The sequence below is a fragment of the Mercurialis annua genome, linkage group LG6, assembly GCF_937616625.2.
Source record: "Mercurialis annua linkage group LG6, ddMerAnnu1.2, whole genome shotgun sequence".
Classification (NCBI taxonomy): domain Eukaryota; kingdom Viridiplantae; phylum Streptophyta; class Magnoliopsida; order Malpighiales; family Euphorbiaceae; genus Mercurialis; species Mercurialis annua.
Genome location: NC_065575.1, coordinates 37,526,675 through 37,547,772, shown reverse-complemented (window position 1 = coordinate 37,547,772; position 21,098 = coordinate 37,526,675). Strand labels below are relative to the sequence as shown.

Here is a 21,098-nt window from a genome sequence, read left to right as displayed (position 1 = left end):
CTGTATTAGGCAATTAATACTAAATTATTGGAAGTTAAGTTCTTATATATAATACTGCTATGTTTCTCTAAGGTTATGTGCCTATGCGCTCCAAGAAAATCAAAGATGCCTTTCTATTTGTTTGATCCAAATAAACAAAATTTCTCGACTAAAAAATTGATTATAAGGTAATTTTTATATTTATTAATTTTATATATTTTGATGTCATTTATATTGAATTTTTTTAGTGTTTATTTATTTCAAGTTATGCTCTGCTTTTTTTTATTGATTTAATATTTTTGATGTTATAATTTTATTATTTAGTTATAAACTAATTTCAAGTTATGCTCTACCCTTTTTTATTGATTTATTATGTTTTGATGTAATAATTATTTTATAATTTTATAATTTTAGCTAATATTCATTAAAGCTATTAGCCAATGAATAACAGGTCATATAGGTCATATAGATTAAACAATAGTGTAATTTATAATTATTCTGTAATTTATAATTATTCATTAAAAATTGAAAGTTTATATGTAACAATTTCATTGAGATTATATATATATACAACGGGTCATATAAATACCGCTCACGTGCGTAGCACGTGGCGCAAAACTAGTTTATCAAAAGGAGAATTCAACTAAATCAAAGATCACATTATAATAATGGGAATATACTACTAAAGTATAAATTTTTTGCTTATTGATAAATTAAATTTTAACTTTTTTTTTGGTTAGCGATTTAAACATAATACTTACAACATTGCACCACACATCATATCCTTTTCATTTCAGACATTATGTAGCTCATTTTTGTTTTCGACGTCATCTTATACAAAACTGCGCAATTTTAATAACCATTTCGCAGCTCTATATTTTATGGAAAAAAGACGATTTATATAATGTCAAATATTAAAATTTGAGAATGTGTGCTGCAATGTTTTAAAAGTTGTGTTTAAATTGCTATCAACGGGAAAAATTACGGTTTAATATGCGAATAATTTAATTAAGTTCACGAAATCACTGTGAGTTTAGTTGTAAATATGACAACAATTGCCTTTTTGATAACTAATGGATGCGATCGGTTTAAATGATAAAATTTTGGTCTTTATGCACACAAATATTGTTACAGTATCATCCATATGAGTTAAGGTTTCTATAGTATGAGTACATGTTCGGGCAATTTAAGAGATATATTATGAAAATTTGGATTATAATCGATGTGCATACATATTTATAATAATTTATAGCCATATAGATATAAATGTATTATTGGTAATTATCATATACATATTACTTTTATACAGTTTAAATACTCATTAAGTTGATATAATTTTATTTAGAATACATGTCATCAAAGATGAAGTGTGGAAACTAATTTAAATGTGTATATTTTTTTAAGATATAAACTACAGATTGATATTGATGATGAGCAAATAAACAATCTACAGGGTGTACTGTTTTATTTGATGTAGCCATTCACATTCATAGTTATTTTTTCTAATCTTTTTCATCTACCAAAAGCTAAAGAATGAGATACGATCAATTAAAGGTAATTTTATTCCAGTTTTCTTCATCAAATTTTCATCATGAATTTAAATATGTTCATCATTTATTTTTCGACAATAATTTTCTAGATAAAAAAACTTTGAATTAATTGCAAATTTATCCACGAACTTTATCCTAATTTGCAATTACAACATAAACTTTGAAACTTGGCAATGTTAGTAACCAACTTTACACTTTTGGCAAATCGATACACCGAACACGAAAAACATTAACGTGGACATTGTAATATACCACCATGTGTCGTTGCGTGATTGGTCGATGTACCAATTTGCCAAAAAATGAAAATTGGTTCCTGACATTGTTGAGTTTCAAAGTTTATGTTGAATTGCAAATTAGGGTAAAGTTCGTGTATGCATTTGCAATTAATCCAAAAACTTTCAATTTTTTTTTTTTTTTGAAAAATGGCAAAATTTATAAAGAGCATATTATATCAAAATTTCACAAAGAGAAACATTTACATCCATGCATGAAAATAGATTCTAACAAATCATTAAAATAAACTATTAATATATTTGAAATATGTATATATTGATTGAATTACAATAATATTAATACTAAAATAAAAAAAGGAAATAAACTATCAATCAATATGGTCGATGGTAGCTACAACGATTGATAAAGAAAACAAGGAGGCCGCGGCAATGTTTTTTTTTAATTAAATAAATTTTTTAAAAATAAATCTGAAATATTTTATATTGCATGCTAAAACTGTTCTTTAAATTAAATTTCAGGCTTGAATAGGAAATTTTATATCATTAAAACTGAAATAGATTGATCAAAAATTAATTCTATCAATTTCTAAAATTAAATTGAAAACGTAAATGAATTGATGGGAGACCTAGTTTTGAATTCTTGTCATAAAAAAATATCTTGGCCCTTGTTCTCATTTTATTTAATTATTTTTGATGTCAAACCAAACGGCCATTTTATAACACCTAACTAACCCCAAAGCTTTGGAGTCCAAAAGCCAATCACTTTCCAACGTAGTAACGCTTATGGTGTCGGCAATTGATAATATATGCAATTACCCAAACTAATCCATGTTTGATATTTATAAATAAATATTTGCAAATTGCATTTTATAACTAATTTAATCATTCATCGCGTGAGTTTTTAATTGGCTTAGTAAAAGAAATTTCTAAAATTCTTCTCACATTTTTTTAAGTTAATTAGTAACAATATACTATTATATATTGATGCCCAACCCACGTGAATATTTTAATATATAGATATAAAATCAAAATATTGGACTGCAGCAATCAGCTTATCAGCAAGATCATTGAGATTCAGACGGCTGAAGTTGAAAGTAGTTTGTGGTTGGGGACATAAGAAAAACAAAATAATAAAAACGGTTGATAATTTAAAAATGTTAAAAATAATAGATGAACAGTAATTGGTGTGCCACTAAATTAAGAAATGTAATAAATTTTGACTATTTGAGATTCATATGCTCCGATATTACTAATATCAAGGTTAGTTATACAAAGAGGACATAAACCTGAGACTCAGATATATAAAAGTGGTTGAAGATAGAAGATTTTGATAATGATCTCTATTTCTATTTAAATTTTAAAGTTTCCTAGTATTGTAATAGAAGTTTGTACAATGTTTTTTTCATTTTTATTATCCTATTTTCTTTTAATTTGTATAAGAAATAAGAACTAAGATTACGTTATTTTAGGTACGTAAAATGATTGATGATATTTATTTTTTTCAAAATTCTAATTCAAATAGCGAAATAACATCTTAATGTGCAAAAAGTTACGTTGTTTTATATATAATGAATATTTTATTGATAGACAAATAGAAATACAACTTGATAAAAAAATTTAATAAGAAAAACAATTAAAAAGTATGAATGGAGAACATCAATCAAATAATAAAAATTAATATTTATATTCTTCAATAGCATTTTCAAATGTCAATCCGTTTGCTTCAATCGTTGATTATATCAAACCATAATCGATTATTTAGTCTTTAAATGAGCCCGATTGAAAAATCGTTAAAAATTAATTTTTTATTAAAATTAATTTATATTTTTCACTCCGCAACTATAAATATGAAAGAAATAATAAAAATTAATATCAAAAAATTTATAAAATGGAAGTCAACCTCTTAAATTGCCAGGATATAAAATGGTAAAAAGGAATCAAATAAAAAAATAAATGTTATTTTTTAAAAAGTTATATTTTTTTTAGCAAACTTACCTCCAATTAATGAAGTTAAATATATATAAATTATTTTTTATTAATAAAATTTTCAAATATTTCCAATTTAATATTAAAATAGCATATGCTAATGCTATAATTTAATAATAAATTTTAAAATTTAACTTTAATATATTGTTACAGTTAATATTAAATTTGATATACTCCATCCGTCCCAATAAAGTTGTCCACTTTGCCTTTATCACACAGTTTAAGAAAAGTAATTATTGTTTATGGGTTTTATAAATTTTCTTTACTTTTCTTGTCATACCCTTATTTAATATGGGATCCACTTACAATTTACTTCCAATTTACTCTTTAATAGATTTCAAATAGGGGTAATATAGAAAAATTAGATGTAAAAAATTAGTTATTTTTTGAAAGTGTACAAGAGTTCTGGGACAAATTTTTTTTCCAATGTGGACAACTCTATTGGGACGGAGGGAGTATGTTGTATCTTACATCAAAATTTGACATATGCTAAATCTTAATATTCTATAATAATGTATTTGTAATTATAAGTTTATCACCATTAATATTTTCTTTATTTTTTGTTTTATTTTATTTTACTTTTTTTATTTTTTTATTTTTATAATCTTTGTCCACTTTTTTTAATAGTAGTTTACACACCAACATAATAAAAATTATATTAGACAATTATTTTTTATATAGTTTATCAATTCTTTTAATAATTTTTTTTATAAATGGTTCATGAAGTTTTTTAAATGATTTTCAACTATAAGACGATATTTTTAAATTAAATTGATAATTAAGCTAGTGGCAACAGATCCAATTATGATTTTTTTAAAATCTTACTCAACTAATTGAATCGGTTGTTGAATTGAGAACTGGTAGCCACATTAATTCAGCTATTCATTTGGTTTTTAAGAACAAGCCTAACCATCAGATAAAGCCCTTGCTATCACTGATTCACTAGTACTTATTTTGTTTATGCAATTACATCAAAATATAAATTATCTCTTCAAATAATTCAAATTTTCAACTGGAAAAAAAATCCTTATGCTCATTAAATATAATTTGTTTACAATTGTTTGATTTATCATTAAACTTTCTGATTATTATTATTAGGAGTGTTTTAAAAACCGAACCGGTGGCCAAACCGGTGAGACCACCGGTTTGCAGTTCAACCAATTGAACCGATTTAATACATTTAAAAAAAATAAAAAAAAATTAGAGTTACCGACAGATTTTCGGTATTTGCAGACGGATTTTTTCGTCACTAATTTTCGTTGTTCGGTTCAATCTCCCGTTCAATAATTCAACCCCCGATTTTGATTCGGCTTGATCCAGTTTGATCATGTCTAACCCAGTTCAAACACAAATTCCGGTTTTTTCAGATCAATGGCTGGTTTCCGGTCTAACCGGTTCGACCATCCGATCCGGTCTGATTTTTAAAACACTTGTTATTTGATATGACATATTATCAAATTTAAATAGCTCAAAACGAATGAAATCATTTTTTAAATTGTAAACTTCAATTATAAATTTATTTTATCATCTACTCAACTTCAATAATGCCACTTTTTTTCCATTAGGCAAATAATAGCACTTTAAATAACTAAAACATAAATAATTGACCAATTCATCAACAATAATATACTAATAAAAAATACAAACAATTTAAACACAATTAATATTTTCAGCCTCATATTTTTTAGAAGGACAAAGATATACACAAAAATGTGCAATCACGTCCCTATTAAGAATTTATAACCATGTTTTATGTCAAACAAAAATATAGTTTTGCCAATTCCACACAAATATTGTCTTTTAAAAATAATTTCAAGTTCAACTAAGTGAATGGGACCCATTTTTTAAAAGTGCAATACTAACCGCATAAATAAGGAGATGGCATCAGTCCACAGTTTATACTTGTGATTGTTCGCTTCTGATTTTAACTAGCATTAGAAAAGAGATACGTGTAAGCATCCCAGTCACCAGTGCGACTATTCCAACCGTCCATTTATAATGCCATCAAAACCACAGCTAGCAAAGAAAGGTGACTAGTTCATAAGATCAACGGTCGGTGAGCGGCACTATACTAATTTAGCTAATTTTAGATGAAATAATTTGATGCTTCTAGTCCACAATTTTTTTTCCTAATAATAAGTAAAGATTATATTTTTGTAATATAAAATTAAGGGTGGCTAAAAAAATATACTAAACATCACTATAGCGGCTCTTCCTACCCCCCCTCTCTATTTTTTTTTCTTTCAAAAATCAACATGATAAAACAGTTACAAATATAAGATATGAGATAAACTCGATGACTTGACATAGAAAAAGACGGCTATACTACACACACGAATATTCTGATCATAAATCGTCTTACAAACATTAAAAATTAATATCATATAACTACACTAATAATACATAAATCTTTTGATTTTTCAAGAATCCGCAATATGCAAGACTGAATCGTTGCAAAGCTGATGAAATTGACGAAAGATGGCAACAAACGAGTTTGAAACATTACAAAACTTAAAGTCAAGAAACAAAACTGAAAACGGGATTCTCAAAAATAAAAATAGATGATCGTCCGAAACTATAAAATCTTAATAGAATAAAAAAAATATCAACAACAACATAAACTATAAAACTGTCACGACCCAAATTCTCGAACCGAGACAGGCGCTGGAAAATGGGTGTTGTAGCACCAAAACCCATAACAAGCCTTAACTAAACAAAGCTTATATCATTTTAAAACTGTTGCTAACAAAAACTTTAATAATTTGTTTTCGAAAAACCGGCAATATAAGGACTGTAAACTTAAATAACTACACTTGTTACAAAGCTCACAAGCCACCTTTTATAAACATAGTTATATACGTACATACTTATATCGGAGTTGCGGAAACTACATATATACAACTATGTCAGTTTAACAAACACAAACTGACTACAACACTGGCAAGACAAGGCCTTATAAAATGTCATAAACAAAGCGGTTACCCAACCAAAACAAACATAAAACGCTAAAGGCCTTGACCAAAAACATATAACGTATGAACTATATATGCAGCGCTAAAGAGAAGGACTATATATGGCAAAATGGCGACTTCCCGATCTACAACAAAAGAAAGTTCACAACTGACCGCTAAAACTACACACCTGAGATACAAATTAAGATTTATTCGCAGTTAATAATTTATCTTTTTTCAATTATTTGACTCGACATTTGAAAAAATTCATATATGTAACAGCACTGGTGAAAAGTAATTTAAAAAGTAAAATAAGATATGAGTGGCTGAAATTGTGTTTAATAACGTATATAAAAAATAATTTATTTAAAAGTGTAAGTGAATATAAAATATTTTAAAAAATGAAAATTCGTTGAGAATAATTATAAAAAATTATTTTATTATTTATATTGTTTTATTAAACAATCTATATGTTTATACAATTTAAAATATTAGTATATATGTGGACTCCACCATGCGGGATTTCTTGATCCGCCACTTTGTACGAGCAACAATAAAATAAAAATAAAAATGAGAAAGGTATGTTATAATACTATAAGTCTATGACAGATCAACCATCAAGATTTATATTTCAGTTGCAACTAGCAATAATTTTATTGAATAAATTAGAATTTTAAAAAATGACATATAAAATAGAGTATGTTACAAAAATTAATAAAAGCCTAATCAACCAAAAAAAAACTTTTCACCTTTAACTCCTTTTCAAATACACCCACATGTTAAAATTTTATTCAATTCATCCGAATTTGCATATTTGAACTCCAATTTGACCCTGAAAACTAAATTGATAATTTTTCACTTGAAAAGAAAATACCAATTTGATTTTTTATTTTGAACATTTTTTTAACAAATATTTAATATAATAAAAACATTGGCGAACTATGTGCAAGCAGCCGTGGTAATATATAAGATGCCAGCATTATCCGAAATGATTGGACGTAAAGCGTATGTAGGTGATTTTTTAAGTCTGTCATAAAATCCCAAAGAACAATAAAGTCATTTCCTCATAAATTCAAAAATTAATAATAAAATTTTATTTGATTTTTATTTAAATATTATAATATCAAAAGAAAGTTTCACCACTACACTCCTTCGGCTTCGCCGTATTTTTCCCGACTCCAGCTAATTTTTAAAATAATTAATATTACTTAATTAATGAACTGATATATATATATAAATAATTTTTTTAATTACTTTTATTTAATTTTAATTTTAAAAATATATAATTAATTTATTAAATTTTTAAACAAATATTAATTTTTAAAAACCTATTTGTCTTCCTCGTAAAGAACTTGCTCTGGGTCCGTCACGAGGAAGACAAACGGATTCAAAAAATATTTAAATTTAACAAATTATTCAATAATAAATTATATTATTATTTGAATTTATGGAAAAGCGGGTTTTTTGTTTTGTTAATAAGATAAATACTTTTTAAAAAATATGTTAAAAATTTCAAATTTCAAATTTTTCTTTTTCAAGTAAAAGTAGTCAGTTTAGTTTTTAAGCTGGAATTGGAGATCAAAGATGCATATTTAGGTGAATTTGACAAAATTATAACGTCGGAGTGTAACTAAACAGGAACTAAAAAGTCAAGAACTCTTTTGGTGATTAGATCAAATACACCAATATAAATATTTGATATAAATAAAATTCTAAAAATAGTGTTTTCGAAAAATATTTTGGATAAAATTTTCTTCAAACTTCTAATCTAGGGTTTTTATTTTTGTGTTCATCGCCTAAAAATAACATTTGTTGTAATATTCCTCTCAAAATTTTTTTGTTGTATTATGTATTACATAATCTTAATAATCAAATTACCATTTCATATCAATAAATTATATTAAATATTTAGAGATTACCCTTAAATTAATTCACTTTTTAAAAATAATTATCTAAAAATGGGCCATGAATTTTTAATTACCTTCGTTATATATTTCTATAAACTAGTTACAACAATACTTTTCTCTTATTAAAACTTCATTCACATAAACAAAACACAAAAAATATTATTCAGTCGCCTCTCTCTTCCTATTTTTCTTCCTCTCAAATCTTTCATCTCTCTTTCTCTGACTTCTATTTTTAATCCATCATCTACAAAGCATACATAAAAACTTAACTGTTTATAATATAACCGACTGGTGTTCGCATCAAAAAATAAAAATAAAATTTCATATTCATCGTATTTTTCCTGCGGTATTATGTTAAGAAAATGACAACTTCCAATTATTTTTCATGAGACTGTTTTTTTTTTTGCACCGTCATTTTTGTAATCATTTAGATTTTTCAGTAAAATTCATAATAACTGTTATTTGTAAATAATGTTTTGTACATATATTATTTTAGATCTAGTGTTAATATGCTAAATTGCTAACAATTTTTCTCTTCGTTATGTTTTCAATATTGTCATTTTCTCTTATAGATTACATATTCTTTTAATTTAGATCTTATTTAACTGATGTTTTGATGCTACTCGTATGTATCATTAATAAATCAAGTTTTGATGCTACTCGTATGTACCATAAAACACTTTAAAAACATCACCAAAACACCATAAAATACACTATTCAAAACCACAAAAAAATAAAAATTAATAAAAATCTATATAAGACATACATTAACGTAAAAAGGTAAAAAAAAGAGATTTTTAAAATTAAAAATTAAAAAAAAAGAATATTTTGATAAAAAAAAAGATATGAAATGAAAGAGGGTCAAAAAAAATAGATGCTGCTATAATTAATTTTTGAAAGATAGTATTTAGGAGATTTTCTCGAATATATAATCTATTTATTTACAATGTTATTATTATTAAGGAATAAATATATATTATACATGAATATTTATTTATAAATAAATACATAATTAACTCATTTGAGAAATACTAAAACACATGAATTACTAAAAAGGAAGTATGAAAGAAAATGTCGGATTTTAAAAATTTTAGTCTGATAGTTCATAGTCTTAAGATTTTGTAAGATTTTGTTTTCTTTTTAATTTAAATTATAATGTTGGTAATTCCAATTATGTTTAAACACATATATAAAATCAAAACTTCCTAAATTAAGTTTTAAAACTTCAAAATAAGTTGAACCAAAATTTACACATTAGATAACCAATCCATTTTGATCCTGTGTATGAAACCAAAACAAAAATAATAATTTAATTTAACAATCTTATAAAATTTAAAAATTACACGAAAAAATTGTAGTCCCCAGTTGATAAACCAAGAAGAAAGATAAGTGATGTGTTGGTGCAATGTAATAAATGCCACGTCCAATAGTAAAAGAGTGTAGGCACTATTGTTTTGTTGTTGATGGTGGGCCTAACTTAGGTGGGCCATAATGTGGGCCAGAAGAGATGAGAGTAAAAAACGCGGACACCTGTCCGATTAAACGCGGTTGCACACGTCACCTCATCTAAGTAACAAACAACGTCGTTTTCATATTTGACACAGCGACTGTAGGCCTTGATGCCTCCAAAATCTTTTTACAAACAAAGAACAAATTAAATTATATCCTTATCCATTGCCCATACTACCCTTGTTCATTGAATTTTGACAGGGGCAATTTTGGAAATTGAAATGAAAAGCAAATATACGGTCTAAAATATTAATGTTAGAGAACAATTTGATTTACACTTTTTAAGTAGCCAGAATCTACAGAAGCTCACTCATTTGTTTAGATTCAATAAAAAGTCAAAAAGAAAAGGTTAAAGGTTGCCATGGTTGGTGATAGTGCTACATTTTATCTAGTAAATAATTATCCATACTACACCCAATTAAAAGTGTGAAGATCAAATGCAACTATACAAGATTTGATGTGCATTAATTTATTTATATATGTAATTCATCAAAAGAAAAAAGTATTAATTGATTCAATGCATTTGTTATCAATTATTTAATAATTTGATTGTATAAAATGCAAACGAATTAAATTACTCCTTAAAATTCAAAAGTATAACTAATACAGTTAATTTATTAATCATCAATAAATAAATTTAAATGACTAATTAATATAATAAAAGTAAGAAATTGAAGAGATAAAATAAATTTTATTTCTATTGAGGGCATATTAATATTTCAAGTCTTTTTAATTTGGTATGAAGAGTCAAGCAAATTTTTAACTAAAAATAAAAAGGCAGAAGGTACAAAAAAGCCCTCGAGTTTTTCTCAAAAGTACATATCAACCCTTTTACTTTATCTGGGCACAATTAAGCCCCCGTATTTTTAAAATTGAACAATTAAACCCTTATTATTTTAAAATCAAACAAATAAACCCTTTTAGTTTACTTTTGGGACACTTACCCCCTCAAATTTTTGGTAAAAACTTTAAATATTAAAATTATTTTTGAACTTTTTTCCTATATGATTATGAGAGACATGTCAGCCGATAACGAGTGTTTCTAATGATGTTGGATGGAAGGGGTTATTTGTTCTATTTGAAAATAAAGAGGGCTTAATTATACCCCAAAAAAGTAAAAGGGCTGATTTGTACTTTTGTGAAAACTACAAGAGTTTTTTTGTACCTTTTGCCAAATAAAAATAAAAAAAAGTTAAAACAATATTGCAATCAATGTTTCTATCAATGGAGAAGTTGTTGCTTCTTCATTAAAGAGGAGTAAAAGAGGAGAGGAAAATGCCTAATAGAGGGGCGATTCTCGACTATGAAAGGAAACTGTCTCTATAAAGGGCGACTCGACTACTAAATTATTATTCTCTATAAATACTCTAAAGAGAGGAGAAGATTTTAGAAGAGGAGAAAAAAGGAGCAAGAAAAGACCCTTGCACTCTTACTCCAAACTCGTAACTATTAAATGCACACTCCTTTTGTGACAAAGTAGTTAGATTTTTAATTTATATATGCACATAATGTTAGCTGCTTCTATCATTTTGGTATTGATTCCCTCCAAAATAACTATCCGATCATCGAACATCTCGAAATCGGAATGGGACCGCCGCCCCCATTCCGACAAATAGCGAGCAAATGACCATAATTTGGCATCATCATGAGGTACTCAATCAGTTAGGATCCCATTGAATGCAATTCTTTCCATTGAAATGAACGCAAAAATAACAATGATAAAAGTAACATGGGGTTGAATACGAACAAAGAATAGCACAAAAAAAGCAGAGAGATAATGTGCATGTGAATTATGAGCGGCCGGTAAAATGTTAGAAAGGGCCACACCACCAATGAGACTGAGCAGAGAGCTGAACCGAACCCACCTGAGCTTGACTAACGAGAATAGGAGCCATAATTAAGTAGTGGTGGTGAGCCAAATGGACCCGTGACTATTGACCATTTTGTTTTTATTTAGCTCAGTGTCGTTGGAAATCGTGCACTCACGCCAAATCCCTTTTCTTCTTTAGGAACTCACTGGCAAACCAATTCTATTCTAATAAGGACTGCAGCAATCATCAAAGTCTACGTGTTAGTTTTTTAGTGGTGGTGGGACACTCTTTTTGAACTTTTATCCTGTACGTTAATCCTCAAGTTTTTTGACGTCTGGAGTTCTTAATCCCATTATTTTATTCGTCTTTATCCAACCAAATTGTTAGAAACTTCTAATTACTGAATAAATAGTCTGTTTTTTTTCTTTTAAATTTTAGAGCTTAGACTTGGACCACAATTTGCATTTTACTCAACCACTAATACTGGGTAACCTGATTACGAATTCCAACTGATTCCATATTAAGTTGCGGTAGAAAAAGAGAGAGTTAAAAGGCCACTCCAGTCTTTAAATTTACAAATCGAATTTATATAAATTAAACTTAATTTATTTTAACACTTTGTAAATTAAAAGTGTATGAAAAAACGAATGTGCTACATCTTAAAAAGATACGTGTATTGGACAGATTTTTATTAAGGCCGTGGAATCAATTTTGCCCACAAATACCAAAAATTCCTTACTCCTTAACTATTAAAGAACTCCATAAAAAATATTTACAATGTTTATTTATTTAATTTCAATATTTTCATAATTTTTGTTTTATGTTTTGTATCAACTAAAATGTGGTTTTTTTAGAGTTATATTTTTTTAGCTTACTTTGTTAAATTTAGTATTGGATGAGAGAAATAATAATTTATCCAATGGTGAAAAATACACAAAATAAGCTTAATTTTGAAGAGAAAAAAAAGATAAACTAAACCCTTACAATATACTCCCCCATTTTCAATAAAATTGTCCATTTTGCCGATATCTCACAGTTTAAGAAAACATAATTAGTGTTATTGATTTTAAATATTTTTCTCTATTTTTTAATTATATCCTTATTTAATATTGAGTCTATTTTTATTTTACGTTATTAGTGGAATTTAAATAGAAATAGAATAAAAAATTAAATTTTATAATTGTTACTTTTTAAAAGTGGATAAGAATTTTAGAACAAAAACAATTTTTAAAATGAACAACTCTATTGGACTGAGGGAGTTTATCTTTTTAATATTTTTACAATTTCCTCCCCATGCTTTATAAATGCAATAATGAGATTAGACTTAGAGGTGGCCATGGGCCGGGTCAGCCCGTGAACCGGCCCGGAACCAGCCCGGTCAAACCCGGCCCAGAACCGGTCAAATCCGGAACCGGACTAAAACCGGCCCGGAACCGTATAAAGGCGGTTCCGGGCCGGTTCCATATTTGTTGAACCGTGAACCGGCGGTTCTGGGTCGGAACCGGCGGTTCAAGGGTCGAACCCGTTGATAAAAAATATATATTGTATATTTTTAATATATATATTATATCTTTATCATATAATATATTTACTTTTGCAATAAAATATATGTTATATTTATTTTAGTTAAATTTTTGATTAATATTTTAATTTAAAAGAAAAAAGAATTTATTTTCTTGTAATATTATTTCCGTGAGTTATTTTATTGTTAAATTACATTTTTAGTAATTAAATTTTAATTTTTTTTTAATTTTTTTTAAACCGTCCTAAACCGGAACCGGAACCGGAACCGTCTGGTTCCGAACCGTCATGGAACCGTCTCTTAGGCGGTTCCGGGCCGGTTCCACTTTTTCTTGAACCGTAACCCGGCGGTTCCGAACCGGAACCGGCGGGTTATGAACCGTGGCCACCTCTAATTAGACTTATATTAAAGAATTATTAACTAAATTATCAAAAAAATCAAATTTAATCTAAACTTCTTTTACAAGTTCAAGACGACCCTTCATTAAAAAATATAAACATGAGTGACACGTGGATAAAAGGGCAAATTAGGAAAAAAAAAAGAGAAAGTAAAATGCAGTATAAATGAGAATGTTGAGCAAGTGATTAAGTTTACCCTTCTCTCACCTTATCATGAAATGAAAAACGAATGATTCTTAGATACCCAAAAGCCACAATCATTTTTCCACTTTGTTCATCACTTTGATCATCATTTTTTTTCTTTCCGTTCTACTTTTTTTAATCAAACTTTACATTATTACATGGCCTCCGATGAGAATTTGAACATGGGTACTTTTGATTACTACGAACACGACAGTACGGACGACGGGTACTACGATCACCACCCGCAACAGCATAACTTATCAAGATTATCAGTCTGTACAAGCTCCATGTACACTAACGAAGATGATCTTGATTATCAAGATTGTGACGGGATGAAGATGTTCATGTCAAGATTATCTATCGAGAGCTTTGATGCTGACGAAGAGCTTTCTGATCATAATAATAAAGAAGGAATTATAACCATGCTTGATCTTTCGTCGGGTTCGGATAAAGAACCCGGGTGTTACTCACTTCCGGCGACTCCACCTCGCCGGAGAATCCGCAGCGGCGGTGGTGGTTCTGGGGTGGGGAAGGAGTATGCAAGTGAGAATGAAGCTCGGGGAAGGAGTGTGAAGAAGGGTAATTTTAGAAGGAAAAGAAGGGTTATTAGAGAGTTGGACAGTGAAAAAAGTGAAAAAAAGAAGGAAGAGGAGGGAATTACTGCGGGTACGCAGGGTAATTATTATGGGTATAGTAATAGTTTTAGCGGTGAAAGTGAAAATGGAGGGGTTATGGTAATTACAAGGCCAAAGGGAGGTAAAAGGACGTTGTGTATGGATTTAGATGAAGTGAAAGCTTGTAGAGACCTTGGATTTGAATTGGAGCACAGTCGGGTCTCGGTTTCAGGATCCAATCTTGATACGAATACAAGCAGTGGTGGCAATTCTCCGATTGCCAATTGGCGGATTTCTAGCCCTGGTTTGTGTTCTTGATCTTCTTTTTCTTGTTTATTAGTTACATAATTCAAGAATTTTGAAGTGGTTTAAGTAATTAAAAGTATGAGAGAAATTGGTTTCTCTTGCATTGTTGTATGATGATTTTTTTTCGAGTTTTTGTTTCCGAAAACGCTTGTAAAACACCGAAACCTAGACGATGACTGTAAAGATTGAGACTTTGCAGTGAATTAGTGTTTACTTGAGTGCTAAAGTTTGTTAATTTAATGATATAGGTGATGATCCAAGAGATGTAAAGGCGAGACTAAAGATGTGGGCACAGGCAGTAGCACTTGCATCTACTGCTTCTAAGTTCTGACTACTGATATCTATCTGTGGATTCTTATGTAGTGGCGGAGCCAATCACAAGCTTGTTTCTTAAGAGAAAAAGTCATGATTTCGAGCTCCACCCTCGTTGTTATGAAAAAAAAATCGTCGGTTAGAGTTTCTTTTCTTATAGTTCGCCCACCTCGACTAAATTTTCTGGCTACGCCGCTGTTTTATCCATACTTTTCATTTTGCACATTTTGTATTTTTTTTCTTTTGTTTCAATTTCAATTTCTTAACTAGACTAGCTAATCAAGTTGAGTGGATGTGAAAATGGAGATTTGAGTCCATTATCCTTACAAAATTTGAAAGGTTATGTTGATTTTGGTATTGGGATTTCAGGGTCAGAGTCTCACCACTTTCCTTGTGTAAATACTTTTTTTTCACTGCTGTAAATATGGTTTGGTGGGTGTTGGAGGCATTTGTTGGTTGGTTGACTCAAAACATTTGATTATTATTGCTATTTTTGGAGCTTTTGTGTAGTTAACATTTGTTATTTTGCTATTGATTTGAGTGATTAGAGCATAGGGAGTCAGTGAGATTGTGTTTACAATTCAAATGTGTTGGAAAAAAATTCAAGAAAGTGAAGTTATTTAGTCTTTGTAGAGATTTTCATTATTATGTTTGTTGAAGTTTCTGCCAATTAAAAAGAAAAAGAAATGATGCTATCAAGATTTTTTTTGTTTAAGTTTATCCTGCAGGCATTTCTTGGTCACCTTTCCATTAATGAGTGTCCTGATTCTAATTTATTGGAATGACTTTATCTACAAATAAATTTATTTAATGTATATGAAGCAAAGAAGAGATAAACAGAAAAAGAAGAGCTTGATAATGTCATTGAACATCATTTCATGGTGATATTGTTTCATCATTTTTGGAAGATTGCGCGTTTGGAAAAAAAGAAGCATTATGATGAAATATTACCAAATTCAGCTCGACTTAACTATAAAATTTAAAAATCAAAACTCAATTCAAACTCGCTTTTAGAAACTCGCACTTGGTAGAACAATTAAGGCTTGAGTACACATAAAGAATAAAGGTATTATCATAATAAATATATATAATCATAAAAAGTAAAAAAATAATTAATTAAAACTTGATTAGGTTTGCAATCTTATATGCTTGACTCGCTTTAATGCTTGACTTCGACCGACTCAGTAATCGAACTCGTGTAGCTCGAACTCGAGTTTGATCAAGTCGATTTCAGGTATTTTCTGAAACAAATAGCTTGCGAGTTGGCTCATTTCGGCTACACCTCGACAGCCAACAACAGATGCTTATAATTTCTTGCATGTATAAATGAGAGTTTATCTCACACAACCGTTTGTCATGTCATATTTAAAACAAGTCAATAAGCATTTGCGACAGAATATCTTTTAATTATATTGTTTTCTTATCATTATTGGTTTATTGCACGAAAAACATGGTGCAACTGTTGTGTTGTATAATTTTTTTGTATAAAAAGATAGTAGCGTTTTTACTATTTAGATTTTATAAATTATATAGGCATGATATTCAAATTTATTAAAGGAAGATGAAAAACAATCTGCAATCTAGATAATAGAACATTGTGTATATCCGAAACTCATACCAACTAATTTTTCAAAAAAAATCATTACAATTTTTGATTTTATTCTTCCAATATATTCAAAAATAAAATCTAATCAAAAGTGTTGGTGAAGTTGTTGTTGATAACTATATACCTATTTGATATATACAAATGGAAGGCTATGATTTGCAAGGATCTTTAAATAATTGCTGATTATGATTTGAAAGAATCTTTAAATAATAACTGCAAATTAATGTAGGTGGTTGATGAATACGACACCAAGATGTTACACACTTGAGCAACTGTAAGAACTAACACTTTCTCAAAAAAAAAAAAAAAATGTAAGAGCTAACACATCTATAGATTTTCCAGATAACAATTACGTTTCATCAATAAAACTGAAACTCTACTAATTTTAGTACCAGGTTAGTACTATCAAGAATGAGCTAAGCAGATTTAACGGGGTCGTTTTTAATCCCGACGACTCGTAGAATATTATTGTTGAAGTAACACCACTGCATAGTGAAAGAGAAAAAGAAGAATAACAAAGCCATTTAGCTTATCATCTTACTTGAAGATTCTTAACTTCATAACAATTTTTTAGCTCAGTGAACTTGACTGTTCTACTGAGACAATAATAAACTAATGAATAACATAACGGAGGATGTTGCTGGTCGATGATGGTGATGATGAAAGGTCGTGAAAATAAATTAATGTTACAATTTTTTACAATGGTAAATGAGGAAGCAATAAATTTTTCACTCACTTGAAAATTAGATTATGGCAGCTACTATCACAGGGATATGCACAGTCGATAGCTTTAACATCAACGCGATCAAAATACCAGTCACCGACAGATTCTGCAATCCTCTGCGTATCGATGAACATAATATAGTTAAATTTAATGGGATTGAACTGCAGATATCAAATTTATGTTTGCTAAAGATGTTCTAATATTTAGAAACTGGAGTTTAGTTTAGGTACCTTGTTGGCCATGACGGGAGAATCGCTAGCAAACCACGTGTCTTGTCTCTCAGATTGGCAATGAGCAAAGCATGAATTTATGAATAAACCGTTTTGTCTTTTCGTTGAGAAGACGTTTATGGCATCTAGCATTTGTTTCCTGAAGTCTGTCCAATACAAAATAAAGGAGAAATAAGCATGCAAAATAACCGATAAACACGTCCAAATGAAATAACATATTACATATTAAAAGAAAAAAAATAAGAAATCGTAATTCACCTTGAAAAAATTGGATCTGAGATGAATTACATTGTGCATGATTTTGTTTGCATTCTTTCCAAGAACCTTGAGGATCAGCTGTTGGTGGAGCTAAACTAGCTTGAACCTGATAAATAACCAAAGCTAACCCAAGTTATGCAGTAACAACAAAGCAAGTTCTAGATCCAAAAGCACGGGCAGCATCATATGATCAGCCCTTTCCATAGACAATAAATGAACTGATATTACCAGAAACAAAAGTAATATGAAAATAAGTACCTGCCATGCATCATAGGCTGCATTGAGTAGAAATAATGGAGTCTTAACATTAGCAATCAAATTCTGGGGGAAGAAGCACTGCAGATAGAGAGTCATAAATTCTTCTTTAATAATGTCCACCCGAACAAAAGCCAAGCCATAACAAAAAGATGAATAATTACTGAAGTTGGATCCAGGTGGTCGGTACAAGCACTTGGCAGATTCTTTTGCACTTCCTAATGTTTCATACCGATCAGTTAATCATCAGTTGTTAAAAATTGGGCATAAATATAAGACAAAATACTGCAGCAATGAAGTTCTGTTAATGTTTATCCAGAGAATGATTTTTCACAATGTAGTAGCCATCTATACCTGTAAGCTAACTACACCTTCATACATATGTCGTAGCGTGCGGTTACCAGAAACATCAATCCTACAGAAGATTTACGACACTGAATAAATTAGAATCTTTTACATTACATTCGAACTATATACGTGGATACAAATTATAAACGAGTAATAAGAAACTGGTTCTTACGCATCAAGAAACAATCCGGCATCACTTAAGCATTTCACTTTGGTAGATTGTGGAAATAAGTCCTTAAACTCATCACAATGTATTATGGAAGCTAGACCTCCAGCAGAGCATCCAGAAAGAAGAGCCTGGAATGCAAAATTTATCTAGTGTTCATAGAGCTGCAAGAAATATGCAACTAATGAGAGATAAGAGTAATAAATTAAATACCTGATTGGCATTCTTCATTCCTTCAGCCATTAGATACTCCATTGCAGCTGACCAGATTCGCTGTCCTCGAAAATTAAGCTGTGCAGCCTGAAATAGCAGTCCTTAATTAATAAATTAATGATTTTAACAGCCAAATTTATCGAGGGTTAATTGCAAAATAAATATGAACTTTAGCTTATTTGCAATTAAGACACTAACTTTAAAACTTTGCAAAATTAGCAACCAACTTTCAGTTTTTCGGCAAATTGGAACACAAATCTAATTTCCGTTGAAAAAATGCTAATGTGGCTACCGGAATAGTTTATATTATGATGTCCACGTCAATATTTGTTTTCACCGGAAATAGCTCGGTAATCCGATTTGCCAAAACATGAAAGTCGTGACTGATTCTGCTAAATTTTAAAGTTCGTGTTATAATTGCAAATTGTGCTAAAATTCGTGATTTAATTTGCACCTAAACCTTATATTAATGACTAGTTTCCAATATGTTGCCATTTACAGAAAAGCTTATGTTTGTGGATCATCAAACTTTTTTACAGGATAAAGAAAGATGAGACATTTCAACCAACCTCATTATGATAGTCCCCACTGAATGATGCCCCATCACAATACCGTAACTTGACTCTGTTCCAGTTAAAGAAATCTGCAATTTGAAAAGATTAAAATCATAAAACAGACAATACAATTAGAAATTGTAGGTGAAACTAGCAAAAATAATGAAAGTTTACCAGGATTTTCTTGAGGCTTATTGCTTAAAATTCCTGTGAAAGGAATTATTTTTTCCATAAATTTAGAAGAACCCCGGCGAGTAGTTTTGCGGTAAACACAGTTTCTGATGGTATCACACCATCCACCTCCCTCCAATTGAATGACCCAACTGTTTAGACCCGATCCAGACCCGCGATGCAAGTGGTAACCCGGCAATGTTCCATCCAAGCATACTGACAGTGACAGACATTACAGTAAAGCATTAATTCTAGAGTATTTTTCCTTTTTATATATGATTAAAGAGGCGAGCGCTTGTGGAAGAAATAGAAGACACAACCTAGCAGATTGTTGGCGAGCGCTTATAGTTCGAGCTATAATTCATTGGTATTAATTCCACATTTTCTAATCAAAAAATTCAAAATCTCTGCAACAATGAGCTGATATGAACAGAAGAACATAATAAAGAAGTGAAATTACCAGCTCCTTTGGAGTCAGCTCCCTGAATAAGAGTAAGGCCAATCATAAGAGGTTTTGGAGCTGCCGGTGAAGAAGAAGCATCACTGTCTAGAAACGAAATGTCTTTAGAATCTTGAAAAACATCGACAGATCCGCCCACAACCACCGCGATCAACAACACACCACAGACATACAAAAGCATGACCGCCGACAGCATCTCCTGCTTCATTGCTGTTCTTCCTGTGTGTCTGCAAAATGAGGAGAAGAGCAGAGTGAAGCAGAGTGAGCTGATTAAAAAATGGTGACTGTTTCTATTTCTGACAAAGAAAACAAGAGTTTGTAAGTCAATGATGGTCAGACAACACTTTTCAAACGCAAGTCACAAGAAAAAAACAATAATAATAAATGATATGGTGCAGAAGACCGTTGTTGTCTTTTTCATACTTTATGTGTTGTAGTTTAATCGGGGACCCCAACATCACCTTTCTCTTAATTTCTTCCCTCTTTTTCTCCTTCCCATTATCTTCTACATTATTATTACTCTTTGCATGTTAGTTCTTTATTACACCTGTTTTCATCAACCCAACCCAAACCAAACAGACAACATCTTTTTATGATCTTATTGTGATTTATAATTCATACACCAACTACCATTTTTTTTTTTGCAAACTCATACTCCAATTAAAAATACGGTAAAGATTGCTAATGTGGAAGCCGAAAATTATTATTATTGGCCATATTCGTGACACTTCAAAACACATTTTACATTATTTATAAATAAATTTATGAACTTTTTACGCTTTTGTAATTTGATCACGAATTTTATATGTCTTGCAATTAAATCACATTTGGAATGGAAGCATTTTATAATAT

General features: G+C 29.5%; 2 protein-coding genes across 3 annotated transcripts; one reads left to right on the top strand and one right to left on the bottom strand.

The window, feature by feature from the left end:
• Nucleotides 1–14,032: 14,032 nt before the first annotated feature.
• LOC126653468 (uncharacterized) lies at nucleotides 14,033–15,770 on the top strand. Its single transcript, XM_050347369.2, has 2 exons — nucleotides 14,033–14,947; nucleotides 15,198–15,770. The coding sequence occupies exons 1-2, from the start codon at nucleotides 14,188–14,190 to the stop codon at nucleotides 15,278–15,280; spliced, it is 843 nt and encodes a 280-aa protein (XP_050203326.1). The 5' UTR covers nucleotides 14,033–14,187; the 3' UTR covers nucleotides 15,281–15,770.
• A 1,280-nt stretch (nucleotides 15,771–17,050) lies between these two features.
• Nucleotides 17,051–20,595, bottom strand: LOC126686722 (pectin acetylesterase 6). Of its 2 annotated transcripts, XM_050380926.2 has the most exons (12): nucleotides 20,247–20,595; nucleotides 19,790–20,002; nucleotides 19,631–19,704; nucleotides 19,062–19,148; nucleotides 18,855–18,979; nucleotides 18,689–18,749; nucleotides 18,499–18,552; nucleotides 18,338–18,415; nucleotides 18,080–18,185; nucleotides 17,822–17,967; nucleotides 17,604–17,707; nucleotides 17,051–17,352 (listed from the first exon to the last, which is right to left on the bottom strand). In XM_050380926.2, exons 1-12 carry the CDS (start codon nucleotides 20,452–20,454, stop codon nucleotides 17,253–17,255), a joined length of 1,356 nt encoding a protein of 451 aa, XP_050236883.1. In that variant the 5' UTR covers nucleotides 20,455–20,595; the 3' UTR covers nucleotides 17,051–17,252. The 2 variants fall into 2 exon arrangements, with proteins under 2 accessions (XP_050236883.1, XP_050236884.1); XM_050380927.2 differs by lacking the exon at nucleotides 17,051–17,352 and having other exon boundaries at nucleotides 17,378–17,707; nucleotides 20,247–20,592.
• Nucleotides 20,596–21,098: the final 503 nt, after the last annotated feature.

Coding starts and splice junctions, on each gene's coding strand:
- LOC126653468 (XM_050347369.2), top strand. CDS start 14,188: ATGGCCTCCGATGAGAATTTGAACATGGGTACTTTTGATTACTACGAA. Junction 14,948..15,197: donor TTGGCGGATTTCTAGCCCTG/GTTTGTGTTCTT, acceptor TTAATGATATAG/GTGATGATCCAAGAGATGTA.
- LOC126686722 (XM_050380926.2), bottom strand. CDS start 20,454: ATGAAGCAGGAGATGCTGTCGGCGGTCATGCTTTTGTATGTCTGTGGT. Junction 19,705..19,789: donor TAAGCCTCAAGAAAATCCTG/GTAAACTTTCAT, acceptor TTCAAATTGCAG/ATTTCTTTAACTGGAACAGA. Junction 17,968..18,079: donor TCAGATCCAATTTTTTCAAG/GTGAATTACGAT, acceptor TGTATTGGACAG/ACTTCAGGAAACAAATGCTA.